This window comes from Meleagris gallopavo, chromosome 21, assembly GCF_905368555.1.
Source record: "Meleagris gallopavo chromosome 21, MGAL_WU_HG_1.1, whole genome shotgun sequence".
In the NCBI taxonomy this organism is placed as follows: Eukaryota; Metazoa; Chordata; class Aves; order Galliformes; family Phasianidae; genus Meleagris; species Meleagris gallopavo.
This window is the reverse complement of record NC_139424.1, coordinates 2,500,011-2,521,001: the sequence shown is the minus strand read 5'-3', so window position 1 is coordinate 2,521,001 and position 20,991 is coordinate 2,500,011. Positions and strand designations below refer to the sequence as shown.

At 45.3% G+C, this 20,991-nt stretch overlaps 1 protein-coding gene across 1 annotated transcript in view; it reads right to left on the bottom strand.

Annotated features, from left to right (window-relative positions):
* Positions 1–18,950, bottom strand: part of CASTOR2 (cytosolic arginine sensor for mTORC1 subunit 2) — an 89,775-nt gene extending 70,825 nt beyond the window's left edge. Inside the window, exon 1 of the mRNA XM_085240541.1 lies at positions 18,501–18,950. Coding sequence (XP_085096667.1) covers positions 18,501–18,613 — 113 coding nt within the window. The 5' untranslated portion in view covers positions 18,614–18,950. The remainder of the gene's footprint in view (positions 1–18,500) is intronic.
* Between the last annotated feature and the right edge of the window lie 2,041 nt (positions 18,951–20,991).

Here is a 20,991-nt window from a genome sequence, read left to right as displayed (position 1 = left end):
GGAACCCCCGGATTCCCTAAAAACTGATCCACCAAAAAGCTATTTTCTAAGCCATGCCTTCAGTCAGCCCATGAAGATAACTGGCTAGACCATTAGCAGAAGTCTTAGATAAAAGCTGAACAACAGCTACTTTGATCAGAAGAGAAATGATTCCTGCCAGTCTTGCATTACACGAGTGATACCCACAGTTGATGCTCCCACGGCTCTATTAAGCTAGCAGTTGATGAGGACCATTAAAGCAATGACCTCTTCCTAGCCAAACTGCCCAGACAGCAGGCTGCCCACCCTTACATCTGCATCTCTGAGCAACACTGCCACAGATTCCCGCTGAAACAATTTCCTAATGCTCCCAAGTTTCCTGCTGTAGTTTTTTTCCCCTCTCTTCTCAAATTAAGGTAAGAGAGAGCATGAGAAAATAGGACATGGTGTAAGCATACAGCTTAATTACCTACAAGGCAATGGATAATCAAAGCAAGTCAGGGTTGAAAACAAGACAAATACATTCTGACTTTTATATAAACATCAAATACCCATAGTTTACCCCTAATTACTAAAAGTACTCACCGCAGGCTGAATGTAACTGCATAATTAGATCTAGTGAGTACAAAAATGAACAGAAATCTGTGTCCACACAAAGCTATGCATTAGGAGCTCAGCTCCTAATGTTTTATTGTCATGTGTGAAAAATGTATGAAAAATAAATTCAAATCTACCAAAGAATTCCATGCACCTCAAAAAAAAAAACAAAACAAAACAAAAAAAACAACCAACACAGCAACCCTTCATTATTCTTTTTTGTAAAAGATTAAGTCCCATGTTTTCAAACTGAGAGGATGCAAGAAGGAAGTAATTAGCCTTCGTATCAAGCTTGAAAACAAAGCCCTAAATCATATGATACTCCAATGTCAGCAAAAGGAAACAAAAAAGTGGCTGAAAACACAGTACAAATCATGGGGAAAAAAATTATCAGAGTGCAAAGGAGCCTCTCTGTCTTCAGGCAAGCTTTGGTTGAAATTCTGCAAGTATTATCTACACAACAGCTTAGTCAACACTGGGCTACAACCGAGTGCATCTTGAGGTGCACCCGGAGAGCAGGGCAAAGGTTTTGTCCTGGTTCTTCTTCTGATACCCGCTGTTTTGGGGAAGAACTTTCCTGCTCTTCTGAGGTGAAAAGCACTTGGGGTTGTCACCTCTCTGCAAGGGAACAGATAAGGGAACTGGAGGCTCAAACCTACCCCTGAACCCCTCAACACAAGGAAGCCAGCCAACGTACCCTTAGTCATCTAAAAGCCATCTTCCAGCTGCTGCCTATGGCTGCCATGTCCCCTTTGCACCCTTGGCTTGCTGGAAAGGTCAGGATAATTTTCCATTCAGAGTGAAGGAGGACAGAAGGATGCCTCCCAGTCTGAGAGGCAGAGGAGGGAATAGTTCTGCCTCCGACCCTATCCGCATAATCTACATTAAAGCCCTATTAATCAAATATATGTAAGCAATGGGATGGTGTTTACAGGGATGGGACAGACCCATCACTCCACAGGCGAGAGCATGAAGCATTGCTACACTGACAAACACTTCCTAAAAAATGGAGAAAAATATCCACTGCCGAGCTCTGGGGGTTCAGAACTACATTTAGAAGAAGGGGTGGGAAATTAATTGGAGGCCAATAAAAGCAGAGTTCGCTGCAGATAATGATTTCCAGCTCTCTGGATTTATTGACAGCCATAGAACTGCCTGGTTTCTAGCTGAGCCAGAAGCACACAGAGGGAAAAAGCAGCAGCACTTATCCCGGCACACAAAGCAACTGAGCCAGGTCCACGCTGTGCTGACCTTGCCATCTGGACATGTGGCAAGCCCAGAACAGAGACATTTCCAGCATTATCCTCTATAATCACGTAAAACTGTATTCTAATGAAAGAGGCCAAAAATCCCATGCTCCAAAGGCCCGGCTGATAACTGCCATCAATCAGTCCCGTTCGCGGACGCCAGGCCTCACACGGTGATGCTCACATTATCACTCCACAAACATTAACAGATTATCACACTTTCTGCACGAGGATGATTTTCATTCCCCCAGTCCTACTAAATGAGAGAAAAACAGCAGGTAAGAAGCTGATCTCGTATCCCCCGTGAATAACTGCAAGGGCTTTACTGGGGCTGCTATGTGGTCAGGATCAGGTCTGAATGATGTCAAGAGGCTTTCCAATGAATTGTTAGCAAGCTAAGAATAAATATCAGGATCCTAGATTGCAATTCTGTACCTGTGACACAAACACCACCAAAGGGCTCTGTCCTGTCATGCTCAGTTTGAGACCACTGCCTCTGCTTGCACTGAGCACTGGGGCACAGAACTGGGCTGTCATGGAGCACAGGGATGCTTTGCTCAGGGATCTTCCAGCAGCTACACTGTAGTGGGCTCATGCTGGAAACTACAGAACAGCAGCAAGCTCCTGCTTTGGTATTACACCCAGCATTATCAGCCTGTGTCTCTGTGCCAGGAATTCTGCAGGAATTTGCTCTCTGCAGCCTCAAGAGAAAGAAGAACAACAAAAAAGATCAGGGGAAGAGCAGAGCAGGAGAGAGGGAGAGAAAGATGAAAGGCTCTGTAATTACAATTTGACCTCCTGCAAAACACAGGCTGAAAAACCTGATTTAATCATTGCTGTATCAAACCCAAAGTTTTTCTGTGCCTTCAGCCTGCTTGCTGCATCACCATCTGCATGCAACAGCTTCCAGCCTGCACACAGGGACAGGCTCTGCCCCAAGGAGCCTGCTCAGCTGCAGCAGCCAAACCCCACTGCTTCGACAGCAAAGGCTTTGGCCAGCTGAGCACATGTGGCACTTCTTCAAAACAACACAGTTTTGGCAGAACCAAACCCTTCCAAGGCCCGAGATGTATTAACATTAAGGATTCAAAAGAAGATCCCTCCAACTACAAAAATATATACAACCCCTCCCACACGCCCTGACATAACAAGACTTTACAGGGCTAGCGGGAGCAAGCACAACAGTTATGATATGTTGAAACAAGCAGTGTCACTCATCCCCTGCCTCAGACGACAGATTGACGGACTGCCAGCGCAGAATTTGCAGGCGATTTCAAAAGGCAGCAAGCTGAAGACAAACTGTCAGCAGAGGGACCAAAATCCTTTTTTTTTTTTTTTTTTGGAAAACGAATAAACACAAATTGCTGAATCCTCGAGCGCCCTGGACTCTTATTAAGACAAAAGCACAATCCGAAAGAACTAGCCAACTAACCCTGCTGTGTGTCCACAGAGAACAGTGTTCTGCTTAGGAAAGGTGCAAACTGCTTTCATGAAGGATGTCATTATTTAAGTGTCAGCAATCCAGACCAAGAAAAAGAGGTTAACGCTGATAGAAAGCCATCAGAGTCGTAGAAACCCAGCCACGAACCCACTAACCAAAAAGATCAGGTATTCCCACTGCCACGTCCCCAGTTCTGGGCCCAGCCATTAGTCTGTAGAAGGGTATGAGGAGAGATGGCATGAAAATGGCACTGCTTTTCTATATTTCAGCAAGGAGCATGCTCCCAGTGCTGTCTGCAGAGGACAGAAGTTGCTTTACACACACAAACCTTTCAGGAGGAGACGCCACTTAGCTAAACAGGCCCAACAAAAGCTTAATACAGCCTGTTCCTTCAAACCTGTACTGAAGTTTGCTATTAGTTTAATAGCAATGTTGCATGCTGTGAAGGTAGGCCAAGATGAAGGATTCTGGCAATCCTAAGAATTGAACCACAAATTCACAGATTTCTGTAAAATGAGCCTCATTTTAACTTGAGGTTAGAATGAGCAAAGCTGCAACTGCTGTAGTTTTTGTTTTTGTCATTCTAGAGCTGTGTGTACAACAGGCAGCATCTACTATGCAAAGGACCATAAAGAACTGAACGTAAGTGCTGGAAAAAAACCAACACTTCAGTCTATCAACAGAAAGGGACAAAGTCTGTCCCTTTCGATTACATTAATGTCAATGAAGCCACTGCTTTCAATCAAATAATGATTTCTCCTGTTACACAGGCTTAGCTCACTCCTTGCCTACCAAAACCACTCTGTGCTGAGCCACACTCCAGTTGACTTCATCTTTGGGTGCACTGCAGTGGGCCTGTACCACCATGGCAGCTATAACCACCATGCAGGGCTCCTGGAAAACAGCACCAAACGAAGCACTGAAATTATAAAGGTGACAGAGATCTGGCGAAGAGAAAATAACTGCATGTTTTAACTGGAATTATTTAAGCACCTCAGCAAAGTAGGCAGAGTTTGGCAATACTGAGTATTGTATCCAACAGAACAATCCCTTCACCTAAGCTTGTAGAATAGATGTGCAGAAGACATGCTCCCCATAATTATTTATTAAAAAAAAAAATACATATATTGACCAAAAACCAAAGTTACATGCAAAATGTCCTGGATTCTTGTTGAAGTCTAACGCTTTGTCTTCCTTGTATTCTTCTCCCAGCACGGCATCCAGCCACTGCTTAGCAGTTTGAGATGCTCTGAAGTATTGTGGACTATTCTCAGCACAAAGCTGCTCCTGAGCAGTGATGAGAGCTTCAACAAAACATCTATGGGGAAGATATTGAAGGTGCGTGTGCTTCTATCAGTGACTTTAAGCCCAGCACAGAGTGCAATGGCAGCAGAGCTGCTAAGCAATAGGATGGGAGCACTGTAAGCTTCAGTTATGCAGAACAACAGGTCGGGAAAGCTTTGGCAAGATAAAACTAAGCAGCAGAAATGATACAACTGAGCCTGGAATGGGCTGGTGGCGAAGAACTGTCACCAATCTTGTTGCATGCTAAGCTTCCTGAACTGGGAAACGGATCATGCAATGCCAGGAAGACAGCATGCTGCTTTCAGCCTGCCCACCCAGATCCAGCCTGGGTGTGTTTCTGCCATTCTGGTACAGGAACTTCTCTCCATTTACATAATTCACCCAGAGATGATCAAGAGCTGGCTTTAATACAGCATGAATTAATCCAAGAACTGTAATGCATGCTTAATTGAGCAAAATGGTTTGTTTTCCCAGAAACCTCAACCATTTTGATGTTCAATTTGTGACAACAGAAGTCTACAAGAACAGAGCCACTTACACCATTTTTTCAGCTTGGGCTCCAGCTCACTGCAATCAATGGAAGAAACTTGCTGTCTTTGCCAGGTGCAGAATTAGGTTAACAGGGCAGATCCATAGCAAAGTAATTGGCTCAGATATTGACATTTATACTCTTGTATCTGTAGGCACGAGGAAGGGGGAAAAAAACAGCTCCTGCGTGAGAAAACTCTGGTCAAGCATAACCTGAAAATCAGCTGTTTTTCAGTGCAAGGAGCAAAGTAGCTGCCATTTGTTAGCCCTACAGCAACCGAAGCCAACAAAACAGGACATGTTTGCAGTAGGAACAACCTGAACAACTGCTGTTTGTTTTCAAATGAAGACAGCAAACTGCTGGTAGAGTGGGAAACTTTCATATGGAAGAGACAGACACACCTGTAAGCTCCAGGTATTTCCGTACCATAAAACCAGATCTTGGAAATGAGAGAGATTTACTCAGCACTTTTCCCACCTCTTGATGCCAGAAATCACAAATTCATTTGAAGCATGCAAAAAACTAAGTCTCTATAGAGACAATCATTTCACAACAACCTGATCTTTTCTGTCTATTTAGCAGAGGCTGGACTTAAATCCTTCAATACTATACAAAGACCTCTATCACACGAACTAAATCTCCAATAATTGACAAGAATAGACGTGGCCAACTGCTTTCTCATTCGGTTCGGAGACATCACAGTCAGGCAGCATCTTCTCAAAACACGAGAGATGACACTTCATCAGACAACAGAGATGTGCCAGGCAATAAATCTTGCAGCAGAAGGCTTCTTCCTATTTTAATTCTGGTCGTCACCAGCGGAGAGATACAATTGTCTTTCTCAAGCTACAGCAGACAGAAGAGAGGGGAAGCCAAAGCAAACACCCCAAACAACTGAAAACCAACCCAACACAGTGAAATACTCAGGATTTCATTTAAATCCCAGCGTACTCATCCTGGCCTAATAAAAATAGCCCACCCCACTGTTTGCACAATCCCTGAGATCAGTGGATATTATCCCTACAGCTGCCTGTGCTACTCAGAGCAGCAAGGAGGCTTGTTTCATTCGGGCACATCCATCTGTTTCCCCCTCCCTTTTCTCAGATGCATCATTTCAGCCCCAAGGATGGACCCAGACTGAGACCTCCCCCACGGTGACACTGCTGACCGAGGGTGGGTGTCCCCACAGCTCTGGCATTTTGCTCCATGGGAAGATCTGTCCACCTAAAGGTTAGCAAATAGAGCTCTTTTACAGCACTCCAAAAGACAGGTTTTCATTTGGTCTCTGGCCATTGTGGCTGTCAGTGAACGAAGAAAAGGCTCTCATGTATGCAGCAGCACAGATTGGCACGGACTACAAAAACCCACCTAAAAGCAGGGCTGACATTTGGTCATTCAGCCCATCCCAGGCTATGCTGAGCTGGTTACAGCACCACATTTACCCAAGCTGTAGTCTAAAGCTATAGATACGTTAGTGCTGGGTGGATTAGTCTTCAGACAGGAAGTTTTGCTTTCCATCCCCAGCCACATATCCAGGCAACACCAAAGCACAACCCCAAACTGCAGTGCCCTGACCCCCCTTCCCTGCCCTTCAGCCACACAGCACAGCCAGGCCGTAAGAAAACAAGCAGTGGCAGCAAGAAGAGGCAGAGCCAGAAGAATTTAAAGCGTTACCTCTTAAAGAAAAGGCGTGGATATATTATCCAGTAAAATGCATTTGAATTTCAGTGGCCGCTGTTCCTTAAGAACAAATGCTCAGAAATAGCTCCTTCCTTGCTGGCTGCTGACAAACAGCCCTGACAAGGAGCCAGCGCACTCAGGGAGGATATACGACCTACTGGGAGCAGGACTCACACCAGCCTGCTTCTCCCTGCATGCCTGGGGGTAAATCACTTCACCTTCCTGTGCCTAAATTCCATGTTTTGTAGCAGGATAATCACTCTTTGCTATTACAGAGCTGCTTACCAGTGACGGACAGAAGTCCAGGCACTGCAGACAGAAAATTGCCCCTCCATCCCAAATGCTTTACAGAAAAGCAACGTTTGTAAAAAAGCAGGTTTCAGATTTGGTTCCCCAGGAGTTACTACAAAGAAGAGCAATTTAACACAGACTCTACAGATGGGGAAAAAAAAAAACAACGACACAACACAATCTCATGACGTCCTTTCAAGCTCGGGCTTTTAACCTGACACTTAAAAAAAAAACAAAAAACCAAAAAACTCTAAATGTGCAATCACATCCGAGACAGAAAAAAGAACAAAAAAGGTGGGCGATATTGTTCTTTCTGAGCAAAAAAAAAAAAAAAAAAAAATTTTTTTAAATTACAGTGTACTCAATTTGCCAGTTTTATAGGTGATGTGACAGGTCCTCAGTTCATGGCAGGGCAGACGGAGAACAGAATGATTAGCAGGGTATGATGACAGTGATCGCTGGCTGGTTCCTGGAGAGCTGATAAGTTATTAAGCCAAACAATGCGTCGCTATTATGAGCAAGTCAGAGCACTAACTGTAATTTCCTTGAAAGCTGAGCGGTGCATGATTATACTTGTCCACTCAGACTCCCTGCTGGCAGCTCCGCATTCTGCTATTGTTCTGAGCTCCACAGCCTTCCCAGAGCCCAGGATACAGCCGCCTGAAAATGTATTCTTCACATTCAGCCTCCGCTGTAGCAGCTGTCAGCTGAAGGGGATGGGGAAGAGAGACGTTCTCCATCCTGAAGCACAGCTATTAGAGCCCCTAAAGCATGTGGTTTTGTTTGTCTGCACAAGCTCTCGTTTCTAGTTGGGAGAATTCCCATTAAAAGGGTGCTCTGGCTGTGGAATAACGTATATACGTACGTACTATGTATGTACACTTGCATACATGTGGTTTTTTAATACACACATACGTAAACACACTCATACAAGTATATTCCTGTTTCCTTTATGATATTCAGGAAGACTGCTGTTATTACTGGCAGCTCAGATGGACATCTTTCAACTCAATATATAAGCAAAGACAGCAGAGCATGCTTTCACTAATGAACCCAGAAAAACCAGGGCCCAGAAAGGCAAGTGAAAACGAAGGCAGGAGCAGCAAGACAACAGGGGCTTCAAGTGGCTGATACAAACTGGAGGCATGGCTTTCACCTCTCCCACCAAAAAAGCACAGACTCCCATTCTGATCAACCCAACTAATTCTCAGCAGCGCATCTTTGCTCTCTTCTGCATGAAGCACCACGAACCTCGGCACACCATGCCTGTGCCCTGGAAAGCTGTCAGTGTGTCTGTCCAGGAGGTGATTATTAAGAAACCCCTAAGCATCCTTTCCCTCCCACAGTAACAGGTATTGCAGAGTCTATGCCCCATTGTCCCCAGTGAGCCTTGGGGTACAAGTGCTTTGGTCTCCAAAAATATTACAGCAGGTAACCCGCATTAGATTTGCTCTAAAGTGAACATTAAGTGGGAAGCAAACTTGACACTGCGTACATTCGACAAGTGACTAAAAGGTTCCAACCCAATTTAAGCTCTGCTTCATGGAAGATTCATTTAAGGAACAGCACAAAATTCTTTCATTGTCCTTTTCTCTGTGCTGATCCTGGAAGGAATACATAATCCGCCGTATGTTTAAACAAGCCAAGGGAAAAGTACCATTCTATTTTGAATCCAGGAACTGTTCTATTCCTGTCACTGAGCTCTTTCAAAGACAAGTTAAAGGAAAAAAAGTGTTACTGTTGGAATTAAAAACATAAAAGGAGCAAATGTAATATTCAAAGCATACTAGTAATACGTGTAAGCTGTGTCTATCCTATTAGTTTGGAAAAGCCATTACTACATTACTCACACCTTCACACGTTAATTTTATCCCTACAAGATGATCTAACCATCTGATCGGTAATAAAGGTTAGAAAGTCCAACAAGGATTTCTTCAAAATTAACTAACCCACGGCTGCACTACAGCAACCATCTGTGGGCCCGTGCCATAAACACAACCCAAACGAGCTGCCTTCAAAAGGTGCCTTTATTCCTTTTTTAAATCCCCCAAACTTGGATCACACGCTCCACAACACTGGAGGTGGGAGCTGCTGTCTCAGGGCCGGGAATTTCATCAGCTGCTTGGTTGTGATCCTCCAACAACACCCAGACTGCACCTATAGGACTGTGAAAGGTAAAGGCTGCCCAGAGGTGGGTGCCCCATCTCTGCAGACAGCCAAGGTCAGGCTGGAGAGGCTCTGAGCACTGATGGAGCTGCAGGTGTCCCTGTGCATTGCAGGGAGTCGGATCTTTGGGGATCCCTTCCAACTCAAGCAATTCTATGATTCTGTTCTATGATTCTGAAGACAGAGCTTGTACCTGCTCTGAGCGTCCGTCTACAAAGCCATAAGGAAACACACAGTCGTGTTCCAGCCCCACACAGTCATGTTCCAGCCCCACACAGTCATGTTCCAGCCCATGGAAGCCCCAGAGGAGATGAGCAGCAGTAACACGGCATGGAAGGCTCTCAGACACGGATTAACAGCCACAGATGTACGTAACATGATATACCACGAACAAAGAAGAAAATGAACATAAAGCATATGCTGATGTACAAGTATATCACAGAAGGACACCAATCTGACACGAAACATTTTACACATACCTGCTATTTGTCAATGTTGACTTTTTCCCCTCCCCAACCCCTCCCAGTAAGTAGGTCATTATCACTTCCATAATGAGACACCCACTGAAAATACACTGCTTCACGAGCCCATTAGGAGCTAATAGATAACCATATTGTTTTGAGACTATTTCATATTTAAATCATTGCAGGAGATTACAATTCAGCTGCCATTTGAATGAACAAAGCCATTCAAACGGGTCCAGGATGCACAAAGTCTTTTTATATTTATCATTCCAGGCTGATTTCACACTCCTGTGCAAAGGAGAAGGATTCCTGGCCTATGCCAGCACAAGAGTTACCACGGGACAGCATCCACCACAAGTGCTGTATGCTGAGTCAACCAGGGGACAGCTGGACTCCAGGCCAATCTAATACTTTCCCTGACTTACATCAAGGACATAAATTAAACTTCCACGAAGAGGGCTGGGGTTGGAAAGGCTCCATTGGCCTCATACATCCATCTAACACTCCTAAAACTGTAATTCCATGTCTGTGCTGATACATGAGCACGTGCCCTTTCTGAAGGCCAGCTCTGCTGTTATCCAGCTATGGAATTTTTTGGCTTCTATTTTGTTTAAATCAGAGCAGGCTTGAGGCTGCTCAAACTTCTGCTTTTTTTTTTTTTCCCCCCCTTCTACTTCTTTCTTCCCTTTAAGCAGCATGTAGCCACTACGCAGTCTGGAGTAAAATGCTCACAAGGAAACAAAAAGGACCAATAAACCAACACAGCAGTTATTCCTCCATACTGAAGGGTCTCTCCAAAGCTGAGGGGTCACGTAACCTCACTTCAAAAAACACTCTGTCCTCTTTAAACAAGGCATTAAATCACAAATTATACGGGATACAAAACATAGTGCCAACAGAATGAAGAGTTGTGATGTTCAGAAGACCAACACAAGACAAAAAATAGCAAAGCCACGTGCACGGCTTCAGGTGCAAGATTGAACCAGACAAAATCCAGAGCCACACCATCTCAGTCTATCATAATCTGTCCCACATTTATCTCCACAGTGGTGAGAGGTTAATTCTAACCTGCCCACTTCAGAGCAAAGTAGTTAAGACTTGAGAACAAAAGTATGATTTCATTTTAACATCAACACGTCTGATTTGAAGATACCTGAAGTCATTTTTGGGGCGATGACATCTGAGGTGTAAGAATAAGAATTATCAAAGGAAGTGTATTTATTGCTGAAACTGCACAGCACACGTAACGAGGCAGTTGAGGAGGAATGGGTGACATGGCAACTGGAACCAGTCCATTTACGCAATAAGCCAGATTTTGACAGCGAGAGCACCTTCTGCAAAGAGAATGTTTTCTCATTGCTAATTACTCAGTTTAGTTCAGAACGATCACTGGTTCATTCCGGGTTGAGAAACAAATTAGGAACTGAAAATGCAAGCAAGTCGGTGTTTGTTTGTTTGCTTTTCCCCCTCTCCCACTCTGCAGACCTTTGGGGGGCTGAGACCGACTGCCCCACGTCTTGACATGCATAGTCTCCAGTCACTGTCAGTTCAGTTTGTTCAGTACAGATCACATTAAATTGCTTAGCCATAAACACTAAATAGGTTCAGATATTTTTCTAAGCGCTCAGCACATTTGCCTTTGTTTATTACTTAAGAAACAGCAAATGAAAATGCTTGTTTGTTACCCCATTAAACTCAAGCTTCAATTTCCACCCAAAAGCTGCTCGAAAAAGATCACAACTGAAAGATTAATCATGTAATAAATAAGTCATCCATCATTTTCAAAAAATAAAGACTGAGTAAATCTATGTAAATGCATACAGCTGCTTAGATGCATACAGAGTATCTCTCATTATTAAGAACAATATTTTTTCTTTTTGCTAAGACCGTATTTATGTGCAAGTGAGCGCTTCAGAGGTTATCAAGAGAGGAGAGTCAATCTTTATTTAGGAAAAGAAATAAAAACTACAAATGTTAAGGAAGATTAACATGGGCCATTTCCATCAAGGTCCTGAGGTCAACCTCAACCAACTCCCTCTCTGTGACAGGGTTTGTTCTGTGACATAATACAGCGTTAACACACAACTTTTAAGCACCGAAGTAGGGTAAGTATTCAGGCATCACCAAAACCGGAGCGTATCACCACCCAGATTCTCTGACATGCAGTGCTTCCATAAAGCCTGGACAGAAAAGGATGGAAAGAAAGTCACACCTCCATCTTAACTGTTCTATCCTATCAAAACCCGTAAATTTTCCCCTCCAAGCTATAGAAGCTCCCCCAGCATCTTTTATTTTTAAATTCACGTATTTTAATACTTCATATAACATCCTAAGGTTGCATTTTGCTCTATCCTTACGTTGCGCAGCCTGCGACTCCTTACCACCTCCCCAGCATCCTCTCTGATGGAGATGCTAACATGTTGTGAATGAAGAAAAAACTTTTCTTTTACAGATATATCTTAATCAACCACACATCCACACTTCTGAAAGGGCTGGGTCCCCACTTAATCAACAGTTTGTACTGGAAGTATTTGGGTCAAGGACTTCCTACCAATACTAACAGCCTACATATCCCTATAAGTACCAGACAAGAATAGCACATGCATCTTAAGAACATCAATTCCATCACATTAATGAAACTGAACTGGACCAGAAAGGTCTGAAAAACAAGGACTTGGCCTCCAAGCAATGCAGCCATGCCCATACAAGTGTATCTCAGGAGTCCCTCAAAGACTAACAAATGGTTTGCTGTCACCAAACAGACTCGCCACTCATCTTTTCCTTGTGCCAACCTCGTGCTCAGCAGCACTACTGCAGTGAGCCCTCCAAAGCAGCAAGCCAGAAATACTTTATTTTAATCTCCAGTTGAACATAATTAACCAAAGCAAAGAAGTCAGTCCTGGTTGGTGAGGAAATTTAGGATGTGAATTGAAGGAAAAAAAAAAAAAAAAAGGATGTGAAATTAAAACAAAAACAAACTTATTAACCCATACGAAATGTTTATTATACATCAGACCACAAAAATGAGATCAGATTCTTTATTTCCATAACAGAACACTGCACAGCAAGTCCAATAGCAACAGGGGATCGTACAGTCACAAAAAAGGCTTAATCAATCTTCATTTCTTTCATGCCATAATTTTTGTCTGGTATTCTTTCTCCCAACAACTGCACCTTCTATTCAGCTCTATAAACCCAAGCTGAGCTCAGGGGGAGTGATCTTTTCCACTCTGAAAGCATGGAATCATTAAGGTTGGAAAGATGGCTAAGACCATCCAATCCGAGCACTGATGGTAACTGCAACTTACAGGCTTTGCTCTGTTGATGCTGCAATGAATGGAGTTATTTCCTCAGATTCCTGCTGTATAATCCTTCCTTCACCAGCCCTCAGCTATCAGCAGATCAGAGTTGGAGTTTACTCTGGAGTTTGCAGTAAACAAAAGAACAAATCCGCACTGTTTTCCCCTGAAAAAAGGAATTGTAGCCCTTGTCCACACGCATTAAAACATGCAGGACGATTAAGGAGTTGTGTACGAGATAAATGAGGTAGTGTGCTCAACAGATTAAAAAAAAAAAAAGAAGTCGAATTAAGTGGAAAGATTTACGTATTTATAGAGCACAAGCAAGGCATTGTCAAATAGTTTCAGCCATCAAACGGGGCCTAATTTAAGTTATAACTCAGTGGTAGGAACTGCCTGTGGATTCAAACTATTGTGTTAATGAACAACTCGACTGCTCCTTCCGGATGACAAATGCACAGCTGTCACACTTGCCCTAACAGACCTGGAGCACCTAGATTGCAGAGGGAGCCATCCAGGAATTAATGAAAGCTACGTTTTCCATTTAAATACTGACTTCCATCCTAAAGTAATAAATACTCAGCTGAAGGGAGTTTTGATGAGTTACGCAGCAAAAGATAGATGTTTTGTCCCCCCTTTTTTTTTTCTAAATATTTCTCAGCTCAACATTGGTGGGCACAAGGGTTGTATCCAACACTGTACCCTCAGATGATGCACTGTGTCCGTGCAATATCACTACTGAAGGATGGAAACAGCTAAACGTGGGAAATGAGGAACAACCACCACCCCACTACAACCGCAGCCAGGTGTGGTTTGATCCAGCGTTGCTGTTCTGCCTTTGGAACTCCAGTTGGTTCCCTGGGATGGATGGCAGGGAAGGAGGAAAACAAAGCAGGGCCCCACCAGGCAGCCTCCCCACCAGGGGAGGGAAAGAAAGGGAAATAATAACAGCATTTGAAGATGAACAATAAGAGACCACCAGGAAGGAAACCTGCTCTTTACAAGGCTCAGTGTATTAAAATAGTGCAGAATGTCCTCACAGTCCAGTGAGGACACCCAGCAGCCCGGAACACAAACTGAGGACATGCACAATTCAAGAGCTTATGCCCTTCATGAGGCTCCAACACAAACTATCTATTCTGTCCTTCTCATCCATTGGATTCTTACGATGCTGACTGCCCACCCCACACATAGATGGGAATGCTATAGGAAGGCAGGCAGGTAGCTTAAGGCTTCCCAGGGCATCTGGACAACAGTGTGTGGATACTTCCACAGCAGATGGTCAACGAGTGGGGCTGAGAAAGGCTCAAAACCTCAGCAACCACATCAAATAAAACCCAACTCAAGTCCTTTGAGAGTCTTTGCCACACAGCACAAGCAACCTGCTTTGGGTGAGAGAACACCTCCAAAGCCTTTATTCAGTGGCCTTCCTCTGACTGCTGAATGGCACAAGCCAAAAGAAGGAGGCTTTAATAACAGGAGCAACCCATCCTTGCCAGATCACCCCACATTGCAGACTGATCTACACTTTATATAGAGGGCACAAATGACTTTTATTTAGCTGAGGTTCTACCAAAGGGATGATCTCCTGAATTGACCTCAGACAGTGCACAGATTTTAAACATCTGTTTGTCCTTTCGTGCTTTGAAACCCAAAGTGGACCTTTATTACAGCACCTCCGATTTCAGGGCACTTGGGCAGCAAGCAAGTGATCAGGGAATGACAAACACTCATAATTAATAGCAACACCACGTTGTTTGTAAATAGCAGTGTCAGTTCCTTACACACAGCAAGCAAAAGGGACAGATCGCCAAAAATACTATCACAAACTTAGCAAGAATAACAAACCTGGTTCCATTGCTTGTTCAAAGGCGGAAGAAAATCCAGTTTGTTCTGCATGTTTATCATTCCTTACTTCTCACTGCACTCAACTTCATCCTAGCTGTAACTTATTGTCGTTAGAACCTAAGGAATACCTTTCTCTCTCAGGTACTGTAATTCCTTGGTTACCACCGAAGCGTTATGTTAGTGGAACCAAAAGAGGACAGGCTGTTTGCTAACTCACTGACTCCTGATGTTCAACAGTCCATCACAGCATTACCCAGATACCAGCAAACAGGGGCTAATTATATTATACAGATACAGTGCTTGGAAGAACCCCGACCCCACTTTGTTCTCTAGGACTCGAACTCTCCATGTATATGTTTATGAACCCAAAAGAGAAGGTCGGGCTCACTTTACTCCTCCTTACCACACACACTGGTGGCTCAGAGCTGTCCAAGTCCTCTTTCTCCATTCATAATTAATGTAGTAAAAAGAGAATCATAGAATCATCGTAGAATGGCTTGGAATGAAAATGACCACAATGCTCACCTAGTTTCAACCCCCTGCTATGTGCAGGGTCGCCAGCCACCAGACCAGGCTGCCCAGAGCCAATCCAGCCTGGCCTTGAATGCCTCCAGGGATGGGGCAAAGATGCCCTTACAGGTGTTTTGACACCCACCAACACAACGTACACCTTCAGAACAGGCTGGAGATCCTTGGCACTGAAGAACTCTCAAGCCAAACACAGGCATACCGCAACCAGCAAAGCACTACAAGGATCAAGAGGAGAGCAAGAGCAAAGAAGATGAGATAGATGCAAATTTCAGCATGCATCTACAAATGACATGGAGCAGATCCTCCACTAGGGTGCCCGGCAGAGCTACAATCAATAGATCTGTGCTCCTTTACACAAACAGAGCACTAGCAGCACAACTAAGCTGGAGTTTCACTATCAGTTACCACTGGGCTACCTGTCTTAAGGCAGCTTTACATAAAATGCAAAGTTATGATTCACTGTTTTTCCTGCAGCTCCGCTCAGCCTGCTGCTTTATTCACTGCTGCTCTCACCTCCTCACCTCGTTAACTGCTTTCTTGCTTCTGGCCATCGGAACCATTCCAAAATTGCTGCTCTTTGTGCAAAAAAAAAAAAAAAAAAAAAAAAAAAAAATTGAATAAAATACTGCTGTTGTAACAGAAGCTAAATTAAAAGGCTCACGACATGAACAGGGGCAGACAAAGTGGCGAAAGGCCAACTAAAGAGTGGGGTATTTGTTACTGCTCCTTCCCGAGAGGATCAAGAAAAACATTCAAGATTTTAAAATCTGTTCCAGCCCATCTCCTTAGTGTATAAGAATGTGAAAGAGATTCCAATACTCCTCCCAGATAACCCCTCAGAAGTAAGAGCCTCTGTAAAACCATAGCGTTTCCTAACACAAGGATCCCAGCGATGTCATTGCCACCTCTCTGGATGGCATCCATCCCGCAGATCATTATCTCCCATGGGCACAGATAAACACTCTGTTTAAGGTCTCAATGGGAAAAGCATCAGTGGTAAAAGTAACTTTCAAACCTCACCAGAAAAGAGCAGCAGGGACACGGGGCACCCTCCCCTTTTCCTTCCCACACTCCCAGGTCCTTTTCAGGCAGGGTGCTCAGGAGGGGGCACTTGCCTTGCAGTAAGCTGCCATCCCCAGGGCACTTCTTAAAGAAGTGGGGGGGATCAGGTGCACTGAAGACCTCCACCCTTCTCACACCACCAGGCTATGGGGTGGGCATCCCATCTGCGTGTGATACAACCTGCTGTCCCAAGAGCAGCACCAGCTTTCCCTCCTCTCTCCTAAACCTCCAAAAAAAAACCAAAAAAACCAACCAAGCAGAAGGGAAATAAACACAAGCTTCCCAAGCCAAGCAAAACCTTTCCACAAACAGTTTGCTTTTCCTGACCAGTGAGATTCCATGGAACTGCTGGTGGTGCTCTGTGTGCACAGAAAGGGTCAGAGCCCATAGTGGCAAGCAGGCACAGCTCTGATGTGAGTGCTGCATGCAGGAGGGGATGGCACACCTGGATCAACACTGCCTGCTGCCCTGACCCCTCTGCAACACCAGAGATGAATTTAACACCAAGCAAAAAAGAAAAAGTGGCCGTGAACTTGAAATACACAACTAAGTCAATACCCCACCAATACCCAACCCATGCAATAGAAGAGACAGGTTTAAAGGTCTCCTTGCTGATGTGAATGGTGGTACTTTATGCATTAGCACCCCCCACCCATCCCCTAGTCAGCAACCACTTTTAATAAGTAATGAAAAAGCACATGAAAAAGAGCAATATCAGCCTGAAGAGCTTTGGGTACCCCGTGGAGCACTCGGGGATGGCAGTAAGCAAGGAGCTGATATGCACACACTGCACAGCGCTGAACCGAATGGGATGAGCCCCAAATCAGAGTGAGATTTCAATGCATGAAGTTTAGCTGGAAGATAAGGGACCGTAATCAAATTACACCACAAATAGATCCATTCATCCGTGAGCGTTATTGCAGGGAGAGGATTGAATTACAGCTCGGGCTAAAACAATTTCAGGAATAAAAAGGAAATGTATTAGCTATTTATTATTGTCCCACTGTCAAAGAAAATTTCCCACCTTCGTCACAAGAATGCAATCTGAGGAGAAAGCTGAAATACTAATTACCAGGCTGGAAAAACAAGAAGAGTTCGGGTTGTATTATTTACATTGCCATTCCTCTTTCTGAATAGAGCCACAAAGTCAACCAGCCGAGGGAAGCCACGAGAAGAAGCATTTGCAATTCCAGTTGTTTTGCTGGGGAAGGCCCAGGCGCTGAAATGCATGCAAGGAACCGGGCAGAGCGATGGGGTTTTCCTTCCTCTAAAAAAAGGAAAATTCCTCCCGGTGCCTTCCACTACATTTTTTTCTTTTTTTTTTTTTTTCCCTTCTCTCCACAAAGCTATCCCAACAGCACGGGTTTTATAGAAGACCAAGTGCAAGGTGAGCATTTCCCCCCCCCCCCCCATCCCACCACCCCCATCCACCAATTTGGCAGCGCTGAAGAAGAGCCTCCTAAGGCAAACACGGCTTTAGGAATAAGTGCTGCAAGCAACAACAACAACGGGGGGGGGGGGGGGGGAGAAGGAAAGGAAAGAAAGAAAAAAAAAAAAAAAAAGATAAAAAGCAGCTCCATTCCTCCCGCTGCTGCCGCTGTTGTCCTTTGTTGTTCGGCCCCCCCACCTGTTCCCAGCCGGGGCCGAGCGATGGGACCCCACGGGGCCGCCCCGACGTGACTGCGGGACCCCAAATCCAGCGCTAAGCCCCGTGTTGGGACGGGGACAGAGCGCTGCGGGGGGCACGCAGCGAGCCGCTAACTCCCCCCCAAACCCTGCCCTGTGGAAGGAAGGTACCCCTGGCCTCAGCCCCCTGCCTCCTCGCACGGACGGCTGCCTCACTCCCTCCCCCCATCCCCTTTAAATCCAGGGTACCCCCAGCACAGCCCCCCGCCCCATGGCAGTGAGGGTGACCCTTGCAGGAAGCTGAGTGCCCCCCACCCTCACAGCACCCGGTTCCCCTCGCACCCAGCAGGACGGGGCTGCCCCCACCCCGGCACGCTGCCCCACTCGGCAAATAGGAGCTGTTCCCCCCCCCGGTGCCCCATCCCCGACACCTACCTCGTCTTGGAGGACAGGAAAGCAAGTTTGATTAATCCATAGGTAAACAACTGGATGCTCTCCTTGGCTATGCTGGCCACTCTGAGCCTGTGCTCTAGGATGTGCAGTTCCATCTTTTCCTCTTTCTCATTTGTAGTTCATCTATCCCCGGGGTTTATTTTGTGTTTTTGAATGGGGAGGGGGAGGGGGGGCTGTTATTGTCGCTGCCTCGTTCGTAGTGGTTGTTTTTTTTTTTTCCTCCTTTTTTTTTTTTTTTTTTTCCTTTTTTCCTCCCCTCTCCTCGGCTCCTTCTCCCCCTACCCGGCTCCGGGGGCGGGGATGCGGGTGCCGAAGTTGCGGGGCGGGCGCGGAGCGGAGCCGGGCAGAGCAGCAGCGCGGGGCGAGCAGCTGGGCTCGCTGAACAAACAACTTGCCACTCAAGCCCGCCGCAACGCGCATGCGCGCCGCCCCGCCGCATGCCGGGCCTTGGAGTCCGCGCCGCCGCGGGACGGGAGCGGGCGGGACTCGGAGCCCAGTCTGTCCCATTGTAACCACTTTTTTTTTTTCTTCTTCTTCTTCTTAATGTAAATTTTTAAGCTTTACTTGTAATGCTATCTCTTTCCTTTTCCTTTCTATTCTTCTTTTTTTTCTTTTTACTTGCTGTTTTTTTTTTTCTTTGATTGTTATTTTCTCTGCACTTATCGTTTGCTTCTGGGTAGCACACAGGGTGCTCCTTCTCAACCCAAAAGCCAGCAGAAAGGAAAACTTCAGACATTCTCATAATAAATAAATATTTTCCTCTCGCCCAGTTCATTCTCCTACATTGTCGATACGCAGCCTGCATCAGTTTCCCTACAAAGAAAAAGGGGAGTGATAAGAAAGAATGAGACAGGTTCCTTAGCAGGGTCTGCTGTGATAGGACGAGGGGAATGGTTTCAAACTAAAAGAGGGGAGATTTAGATTGGATACAAGAAAAAAGTTTTTTATAATAAGGATTGTAAGGCATTGGCACAGGCTTCCCAAGGGTTTGGTGGATGCCCCATCCTTGGAGACACCCAAGGTCAGGCTGGATTAGGGCTCTGAGCACCTGATGGAGCTGTGGGTGCCCCTGTGCACTGCAGGGAGTGGGACCAGATGGCCATTCTATGATTCTAAAGTGGAAAATAAAGAACAAGAAACAACCCACTTTCCATGCAAGTGTATCAGAAGTGGAGTCACAATTGTTCAGAGCCTGTGTGTACAGCAGCCAACAACTGGAAGGCAGTGGGCTGTCCGTCCCTGCCACTCATCAGCAATGGCAGGCAGAGCAGAGGGAACCCAGGCACCAGACCCAGCCTGTGGTTTCCCACAGCCCTGCTGACACCACATGGACTAAAATGGAAATCAAGGGCAAGCGAGTGGTGTTAGAACCTTGAACAAAAGTGATCCTAACCTCCCTGCAGAAGGGCTCCCTCTGATTTCAGGCTGCACTAATTCTGCAGGAATAAAAGTCAGACCAATAGTACCATAGCGCTTTTCATTAGTAGACCTCAAATGGGTTTTATAACGACCACCAATAGCAACCCTTCTGTTCTGCACATGGGGAAAACTGAGGCGCAGACTGTGGCCAGGGCAAATGGCCAAGCCTCTCATCACCAGGCTCTTCTTCCTCCCAACACAGACAGAGGAGCCGCTGCTGTACAATAAGCCTGTAGAGCCTATGTTCTTAGGGCAGAACCCCCTTACATCCAGCTCTGAGGACAAGCTTCTGAAACCAGAACTTCCCAATCCTCTCTACTCTTCCAGCTGCCACGGATGGCTGTGTCCCCTCATGGACATGTCTGTTCTTCTCCTGCCTGCAGCCAAAATTCTGAGTTGCTGCCTTCACTTTGTTGTATCCCAAAAGGAAAACCTTGAAATTAGAGGCATTCGTATCCATGGGTAGTTTGAAATCATTTAGAGGAAAGGCAACAAAGATAAAACATGAAATCTCTGCTGTGTTTAAAAAAGCCCTTGGAAACCAGGGGGTTGTTTTCCTTTGTCGCTTCATGCAGAAGTTCAGTTGCAATTTAGGAAGCTGAAGAGAGTTTTTAATCTGCTTCCACTGCTAGTTCAAGGTCTTGGTCTTCAAAGCCCTGAACATATCTGTGCCCAGCTACAAAAAGTGCCTGCACCTGCAGCTATCTGTGCTCCTCCGGGACAGTGCAGACCGCAGAGTCCAGAAGGAAGCAGCCAGGGACAAAACATTCACCTCCAGGGTTGCTGTGAGCTTCCAGAGGAAACCAGGCAAACGCATTCTGAATCACTTCTAGGAAATGCAGCACAAACTTTCCTCTTTTAAAAGGTTTTCCATCATAACCGGGGCAACATTCACAACACTCGGACTCCCCACTCAGAGACAAAATACGCTGCCCCCGAGCAGAGCTTTCTCAACCAGAGAGGGCTGATGCTCCGGGAGGGCCACCAGGGATTATGTCATTACCAGTCTAATTACCAGAGAAATGCTAACGTGAAACAATGAGAGATGGTAGAA